The sequence below is a fragment of the Tupaia chinensis genome, unplaced genomic scaffold (genome assembly GCF_000334495.1).
Source record: "Tupaia chinensis unplaced genomic scaffold, TupChi_1.0 Scaffold138407_1, whole genome shotgun sequence".
Lineage (NCBI taxonomy): Eukaryota > Metazoa > Chordata > Mammalia > Scandentia > Tupaiidae > Tupaia > Tupaia belangeri.
In genome coordinates, this window is record NW_006198305.1 from 4,822,899 (window position 1) to 4,832,162 (window position 9,264).

General features: G+C 40.3%; 1 protein-coding gene across 1 annotated transcript in view; it reads left to right on the forward strand.

Annotated features, from left to right (window-relative positions):
* Positions 1-8,470, forward strand: part of LOC102468552 (protein LYRIC) — a gene marked incomplete at its 3' end in the record, with an annotated part of 71,693 nt that extends 63,223 nt beyond the window's left edge. Inside the window, 1 exon segment of the mRNA XM_027765473.1 lies at positions 8,346-8,470. Coding sequence (XP_027621274.1) covers positions 8,346-8,470 — 125 coding nt within the window.
* Positions 8,471-9,264: the final 794 nt, after the last annotated feature.

Genomic DNA, 9,264 nt, shown 5'->3' on the forward strand with positions numbered 1-9,264 from the left:
GTTTTTTTCCCAGAGTTTTCTTTCTAGCACCCTGAGCTCATGTTTTATGTTTTACTTTTAATTCTAATTTCTCACTTTTAAAGGTCATAGTAATGTAACTTAATACTACATGTACTATTTGAAACCTGATTATTGAATTACCTGTAGAATTAAAACTAAATTTTTACGATTGAGGAAATATTTAAACATGATGTGTTCTTACAGTTGCTCTGTAGTATTTCTACTTTTTAAAATTTTTTGTTTTAAATGAACTGTTTCTCCTCCTAGTTTTAGTGTAGAAGAGTTAGTAGGATATACAAGAATGGCTTTGAACTGTGAAGTATGCATGTTTTTGTGCTAGTAAAAAAATACTTTCTTGGATCAGTTTCCAACACACGTGTAGAAAGGTTAAGGGTACAGGAACCAGCAGTTAGTGTAATGGCTATGTCCCTGGACTCCCACGTAGTCGACCGCGGTTCACATCCCAGACCCAGTGACTTAAAACTCACGCCGGGTGCGTGTGCGTGCGTGCCCAAGATCCCAAGAGGAGAATAGAGGAGAAGGGATTGCAGCGTGACCATCCCCCCTGGGGGGTGATTTCTCGCTTTCTGTCTGTATGTCTCTCTCACGAGCGCATGCGCCCTATAGCGAAAATCTCTCAAAAAAAAAAAAAAAAAGGTTAAGGGTGAAAAATCATTTTAAAAGAAAAGGGAAAAGAATATTGGTTTTATGTTCAAAGTGCTCATGCCATCTTCATTTAAAAAAAAAAAAAAAAGCATCTGGGACCAGCGGGTGTCACGGTGATTAAAGCACTGGACTCCCACATGGCCAACCATGGTTCAGGTCTTGGATCTAGCAGCTTTAAAATCATGCTGGGCGAATATGTGCAAATGCCCAAAATTCCAGGAGGATAATAAAAGAAAAGAGATTGCACTGTGGCCATCCTCTCAAGGGGAGATTTCTAACTTTTCCTCTCTGTCTTTCTCCAGTGAGTACATGCCCTATGGCAGGAAAATAAACCCCCACCCCCCCACCTATCTTTCTCACCCCCAAATCTTAGAATTTCCTCTGACTTTTTTTTGGTTTTGTTTGTTTTTGCTACAGGATGTGTGCGCTCACCAGAAAGAGACGGGGAGTTGGGGAAAATGAAAAATCACCTCCCAGGACAGATGGCCACACCACAATCCCTTCTACGTTCTCTCAGGATTTGGGGCATGCACACGTGTTTGGTGATTTTTAAAACCACCAGGTTCAGGACTTGAACCACAGAGTTAGCTATGTGGACTCCGGCTGCTTTAATCTCCATGCCACTTCCTGACCCCTTTCTCTGAATTTCTATATCATATCTTTTCTATTTATTTAGTACTTATATGTTATCCTGTGACATTTTCCATCATTTTGACCTTTAAAAATATTTTTAAGAATGTGTTTTGTTTCTCTAGAGTTAAAACCCTCTGAAAACAAGAACTGTCACTTACTCTTTTTTTCTACTCAGTACCTAATGCACTGTCTTACACATAATCATTTGATAATAATAATGGTAACAAAAGTAAACACCCAGGGGGCTAGCAAGTGGCATTTTGGTTCAGGTGCTGAACTCCCACATGACTGAGTCCCAGACCCAGGGGCTTGAAAATCGCACCTGCATGTGTGCCCAAAATCCCAAGAGAACAGAGGAATTGGAATTGCAGTGTGTCCATTCCCCTGGGGGGTGACTTCTCACTTTCCCTCTGTCTGCCTTTCTCAGTAAGGGCACATGCCCTCTGGCAAAACCCAAAAAAAAAAAAAAGTGAAGACTAGACCATGTGCCAGGCACTGGTCTAAGTCTTATATTATTAATTCATTCAAAGCTTATAACAATTCTGTGAGATAAGTATTATTTTTTTCCCCACACTTTCAGATGAAGAAACTGAGGCACAGAAAAGTTACCTAACTTTTCCTAGGGAACATAGCTAGTTAATATTCAAGCCTTGCTAGTCTGGCTCCAGAATTCATGCTATTTACCACTACGTGTAAATCCTTGGTGGTTAGTAATCATGAAAATAATCATGTCACAGTGGCTGGCACACAGTTCTTACGATTAAGAGAGATGGGGTTGGAAAAGTAGCTAGAAATGCCTTGAATTGCTGGCCGAAGCTTAGGGTATTGGGAGGTTGGAGTACTTGCTTAGAAGATGGATCTGCGTCTACCTTTAGTCCTGACTCTAAAATGTAACACCTCATATGACTTGGATGATCACTTATTATGAAACCCAGACCCTTAAAGTGGAATGAGTAATTTGCCATCTCCTTCCATAGGTATGAGATAATGAAAATGAAAGCTTTTTTTTTTTTTTTTGTAGATTATAAAGTATTTTCTAAATCTAGGGAATTAACAAGGATGTGAAAGCACTATTTTTGGAAATGGGGGTGGGGGGTAGTCTATCCGTGCTTTAGAAAGAGTGATCAGCCATATTCAGAATATAATTGAGGAGTGGGTACAGGAATGATTGTAGGAAAATGGCAGTAAGGTTTCAGGCTGCTGTGGATTGAGACTGCAGAAAACTGAGCACACAGGGCTCCAGGCTTCTAGGTAAGGACAGAGTAGCTTTACTTCTTGCTTACCTATATTAGGAGTCTGAATATGGAAGACATGATTGGCTGCTCAAGTGAAAATACAGGACTCCATACTTGTATATCAGAAAGACCTGTCCTCAAGTTAGTTTTGCTGTTTTGGCAGTCTAAGCCTAAAGTTTCTCTTTTTCTCTGTGAATTTTATTTTCTGTTCTATCTTTAATGTGGCTATTTTTTTGGTATGCAATGAATTTAATTATTACTTCTGAATTTTTATAATGCATCATTTTGTATGTGAGATTACTAATCCACAGAATACACAAGTTTTGCATTAACAGTGTGACATTTTAAAAAAAAACAGCGTAACATGTTTAATATATTGGCCCTCTGGTTTGAGACAAAACATCAGTATCTGACACAAGGCATTGAATTTGGCCGAAGATCTTACAAGTGTAAGGTGAAGATGGTAAAGTACAGAGGATAACTTTTTTTTTTTTTTAATTTGCCAGAGAGTGCATATGCTCACCAGAGATAAAAAGGAAGAGGGAGAAAGCATGCCCCAGTCGGCCATAGTCACAGCAAAATCCTTTCTCCTCAATGTCTCCATCTTGTCAGGATTGTGAAGCATGCACACATATATGCCTAGTTTTTCAAACTGCTGGGGCTGGGATTCAAACCATGATTGGCCACATGGGGTCTGACTCCCATAACCACCAGGCCACAGAGCTGACTCCAGGAGAAGTAATTTTGTTTATTTCGCTAGAGAGAGACAGACATAGGGAAAGTGAGAAATCACCCTCCAGAGGGGCTGACCACGCCACAACCCCTATTTTTCCTGGGATTTTGGGCATGCACGTACTCAGGGCCAGCATGATTTTCAAGCTACCAAGTCCAAGGCTCGAATCACAGTTTGCCACGTAGAAGTCCAGCCCAGCTCTTTCACCAAGTGACCTGCTTGCATATATAACGCATATATAGGCATTTTTTTTTTCCCCAGGAGATACATGTGCTTGCCAGAGAGACAGAGAAGGAACAGAGAAGAAAGAAGAATGCCCTTAAGGGACTTGGTCACCTTGCCCCTGTCATTCCTCCATGTATCCTTCCTGTTGGGATTTGGGGCACATATACATGTACCTGGCATGTTTTTCAATCTGCAGAGGCTGCGTTTTGAACCAGAGTTGACCATGTAAGGTCTGGCTCCCTTAACCACAAAGGTACAGGCTGGCCTGCTGTGAACTTTTTGAAGACCCCCTTGTAGCTCACTGGGGAGATGCATCAGAATTACAAGACACAGAGTCTTAATTATATATTCCCAAAAGCTTAGAAACTGCCTTTAATGTCATCAGTGATAATAAACAATAGATACCGTTTATTGAGCAGGTAACTACATTGCTATGAATTTCTTTACATGTATCATGTAATCATCTCAGCAATCCTATGAAGATCGTATATGGCCCATTTAAGAATAAGAAACTTGGGCTCAGCAGGTGGTACGGTGCTGAATTCCCACATTGCCGGCATAGTTAAAGTACCAGACCTGATGGCTTAAAAAAAAAAAAAAAAATCACACTAGGTGTATGTGCATGCATGCCCAAAATCCTGAGAGGAAAAGGGATTGTGGCATGGCCATCCCCTCAGGGTGATTTCTCATTCTCCCTCTCTCAGGTGAGTGCACACACCCTATGGCAAAAACCTAAATATAGATATATAGATACAGATATATAGGTATACACCTATATCTATATATGTGTTAAGAAATTTTGGGGGACCAGCAGATACTGTAATGGTTATGTCACTGAACTCCCCATATAGTCGGCTGCGGTTCAAATCCCAGACCTAGTGGCTTAAAACTCAACACCAGGCGTATGTGCATATGTGCCCAAAATCTCTAGAGGAGATTAGAGAAAAGAGATTATAGCAGACCATCCCCGCAAGGGGTGCTTTCTCACTTTCTGATTCTGTGTCTCTTTGGTGAGTGCATGTGTCCTATAGCAAAAATCTCTCAAAAAAGAAACTTGGGGACCAGTAGATGGCATGGCAGTTACATTGCTGGACTCCCACATGGCTGACTGCAGTTTGAGTTCCAGACCTAGTAGCTTGAAATTCACGCCGGGCCCATGTGCATGTGCGCCCAAGATTCTAAAGTTTTCAGGGAAGTTCTCACCTCCTGGGTGGTGATTGCTCACTTTGTATCTCTGTCTCTCCAGCGAGTGCACATGCCCTGTAGCAAAAATCTCTCTTTAAAAAAAAAAGGAAAGAAAGAAACTTGACTAGGGCTGGTGGTTGAGGCACTGGACTCCCACATGGCCAACCGTGGTTCAAGTTCCAAACCTGGTGGCTTGCTTTTTCACTTTCTCTGTGCAAACTGAAAAGTAATAATAAATAAATAAAGTTAAAAAAAAAAGAAAAAAACTTGGGACCAGTAGTTAGCGTAATGGCTATGTCACTGGACTCTCATGTAGTCGACCACGGTTTGAGTCCCAGACCCTGTAACTTAAACTCACACCAGGCACGTGTGCATGCGTGCCAAAGATCCCGAGAGAAAAATGGAGGAGAAGGGATTACGGTGTGGCCATCCCCCCTGGGGAGTGATTTCTCACTTTCTGTCTCTCGGGCGAGCGCACACTCCCTATAGCAAAACCCTCTCAAAAAAAAAAAAAACAAAACTTGGCCAAAATAATTGGTTTTAGTAGTAGAGCAATATTCATATGTGCATCTGATTGATACCAAGGCCCATGTTTTTAACCTCTATGTTAATACTGACTCTGAATACCTGCTCGTGGTGGCGGACTTAGAAATATAGGAAGGGACTTCTTTTTTTTTTTTTTTTTTTTTTTTTTTTTTTTTTTTTTTACACATTTCATACTTGTAATCACTTGTCCCATTTTTCCTCCACAAGACTATAATGTTTATCTTTGGTCTTGCCCTGTCCTCTACTGGCTTAGTTCCTCATCTCTGTTTCCATGGCTCTTCGTGACAAAATCTCTCACTCTACCCGTCTGTTGTCCTCACCTCTCTCCATTCTGAGTAGACAGTGTCAGCTGCGTAATAGAAAGGATTCTGTCCGACTAATTTTTCTATCTCTGGTATTTACATAGCTCAAATTCTAATAAATAGTGCTAAAATAAGGATTGAATAGATAAAATTTCTGTGATTTTATAATTGAGCTATATTTATTATTAATGTTTTCTCTCTTCCTCATATAAATTTGGATTTATACTATGCAAACAGTTTTGTCTATGACCTTTTGCCTATGAACATTTTTCTAGATTATTATATATTCTTCCAAAAACATGTGGATTTTTGTTTTGGTTTTAATTCGACAGCATGTACAGTCACTAGAGAAATATCGAGAGAAGGAAGGCAAGAAAGCAGCCTCCATAGAGTGTGGTTATGCTGCTGTTCCTTCTCCATTTCTCCTTTTGGGGATTCTGGGCATGCGTGCACCCACACCCAGCATGTTTTCCAAGCCACTGAGTCTGGGACTCAAACCACACAGTTAAGAGGGATCCGGCCACATCGACCATCACACCACAAGCTATCCCCAAAACGTGGGTTTAAAAACCTTCATGAGAATGTCAGATAATACCTCCCCCTTAAAAATAATAAAATTCACCTGAGAAAATAAGAATTGCCCAAAATTTAAGACTAACTTAAGTAGATTTGGCCTTTTGTGTATTATTTTGTACTACAAGCCAAGTATGCTGGCTTGTATCTGTAGTTCAGCTGTCCTAGAGGCTGAAGCAGGAAGATCGTGAATTTGAGGCCAGCCTAGGTAACATAACAATGCCCTCTCTCTAATAAAAACAATAAATACTAAATAAAAATAAAATTTTCTACAGAGTTATATATTGCTATTTGGGGAATAGATCAATAAAATAGAAATCCCAAAGCAAACTGAAGCCTGTATGAAAAAAGTTGCATTATTTATTAGTAAAAAAAAAAAAAAGGTTAGTTTTTTTGTTTGTTTGTTTGTTTGTTTTCAATTAAGCAGTATAAATGAACCTGACTGTAAGCAGGCATTGGAAGAACGCATATAATAGTGTATGATACTCAGGGGAAAAAATAAGAGCTACGTATTTAGCTGGGGTAAAGTCAGTGTTTTTACCTTTTAAAATAAGTTGGTGATAGCTTCCTAAAGGAGGCATTTCAGTGTCTGCTAAAGTGAAAGAAAGGGATTTGGAAGTCTGAAGATTAGTTATTCAAAGCTTTATTATTTATTTAAAGCTTTATTTATTCATTCTACAAGAGAGAAAGAGAAACAGGCACCTGCAACAGAATCTTTATGCCACGTTCCTACCCCCAGCTTCAGCCAGCCAGGATCATGGGCCACATGTGCCTTGCCCAGTATACACAGGGAAACCTCAGGATATAAACCTCGGCCCTTTCTATATGGCCTCAGCATCATGGACTGTATTACTGCTGTGCCATTGCAACTGCCTGTAACTTATTTTTTAGAATAGGGTAATCAAAGATCTGAAAGTGTCTTAGATACTTTTAGAATGATCAGATAAGGAAGCATTGAGTACTTGAAAATGTGAAGACAGTTTAAATGTTAAAAGAGGATAAGGAAAAGATGAGTTTAAATATTCTGTCACGATTGGTGAGTTTGCAAAACCTTGGGGTCCAGCAGTTGGTGTTAAGGTGCTGGACTCTCACTTGGCCATCCACAGTTCGAGTCCCAGACCTGGCAGCTTGAGACTCAAGCTGGGTACTCATGTGTGCATGCTCAAAATTTCAGGAGGAGGATAGAGGCAAGGAGATTGTGGCAGGGCCATCCGCCTGGGGCTGATTTCTTGCTTTCTCTCTGTCTCTCTGTCTCTCCAGCAAGCGCATCCACCCTGTATTAAAAATCTCTCTCTTAAAAAAAATAAGGGGCCAGCAGGTGGCATGATGGTTGAGATGCTGGACTCCCACATGGCCGACCCTAGTTTGGGTCCCAGACAGGGAGCTTGCTTTCTCATTCTCTCTCTCTCTATCTCTCTCTGGTGAGTTTTTAAAAATAACAATGGTAAATAAAGTGGGTGATTCTTTAAAAAAAAAAAAAGAAAAGAAAAAATTAAAACTTAATCTTTAAAAACTCATAGGATTGGGACCAGCAGTTAGCTTAATGGCTATGTCGCTGAACTCCCATGTAGTCGACTACAATTTGAGTCCCAGACCCAGTGCCTTAAACTCACACCGGGCACATGTGCCTGTGTGCCCAAGATCCCGAGAGGAGAATGGAGGAGAAGGAATTGCAGCATGGCCATCTCCCCGGGGGGGTGATTTCTCGCTTTCTGTCTCTATGTCTCTGTCTTTCTGGGGAGCGCACACACCCTATAGCAAAAACCTCTCCAAAATAAAAAAAGATAAACTCATAGGATGAGAGGAGTACAGTGTAAGATGACAGGTGGTGGTATGATTTTGCTACTGCTGTTTAGTATTAATTTTATACCCTAGAAAATTAATAAATTATAAAATTATTATAGAAGGCTCAGCCTCTGTGTGCAGTCATTAACATACTGGACTGTAGAGATAGAAGCCACATGCCAACTGCAGTTCGCGTCTCCAGCCCAGTCAGACTGAGAGAACATACTGTGCTGAGAACTTGGTGGGCTGCAGAAATGGGATGACGGCATGACCAGGCCCTATGGGGGATGCTTCTCTCTCTCGTGCACATACGTGAACTCTGTCACAGGCTGGGGGAAGTCAGGGCAGAAAAAGACTGGATGTTAGGCCAAGTTAAGAATGGACAGAGAAAAGTTTTTAGTTTTACATAGTGTAGAGTATGGAAGAAATGATAGATATCTAATTTGCACTGTTAAATTTTAGATGGTCTGTCTTCTGCTGATCCCAGCTCTGATTGGAATGCACCAGCAGAAGAATGGGGGAACTGGGTAGACGAAGAAAGAGCTTCACTTCTGAAGTCCCAGGAACCAATTCTTGATGAACAAAAGGTGAGTATAAGGCATTGGTGGGTGTCTGCTAGTTAATGAAGGAGGCTGAGGAAGGAGCATTCTGGGTACACAGGCAGAGACAGCTGAGTGTCGAGGAGGCAGAGATCAGTAGCATTGGAAACAGCCAAGTGGTTAGTGACATTAGGTCTGAAAAGTACCATTTGATTTGCTTTCTGATAATTTAGAACAGTTTCATTACAAATCTTAGAATTGACAGCATATTGCAGTAAAGGGAGTGACTAAAGCATAAAAAGTAGAAATAACAAATAATACTTCTAAAATAAGTTTGGAAGGACCAGCAGGTGGTGTGGTTGGGGCAGTGGACTCCCACATGGCCTACTGCGGTTCAAGTCCTGGATCTGGCAGCTTGCTTTATCACTTTCTCTCTCTCTCTCGTGAGTGCATATATCCTATAGCAAAATTTGAAGACAATAATAATAAATTAAATAAGATAAATAATTTCTTTTAAAAAGTTTTTTAAAAATAAAGTAAATTTAGGTAGGAATGGAGGAAAAGGTAGTAGATGATAACATGTTATTACTGATCAGGAAAAGTTTTATTTTGGGGGGAGTGATGTATTTTAATGATACAGATTTTAGTACAGATTTGGCAAACTTTATGAAGAGTCCTATGTGGGAACTGGCAGGTGATATGGTGGTTAAGGTTCTGGACTCCCACATGGATGACCATTGTTCAAGTCCTGGACCTAGCAAGTTGCTTTCTCACTCACTCTGTTCAAATTGAATAATAATAATAACAAAATTAAAGAATTCTTTAAAAAATAAAGAAAGAAA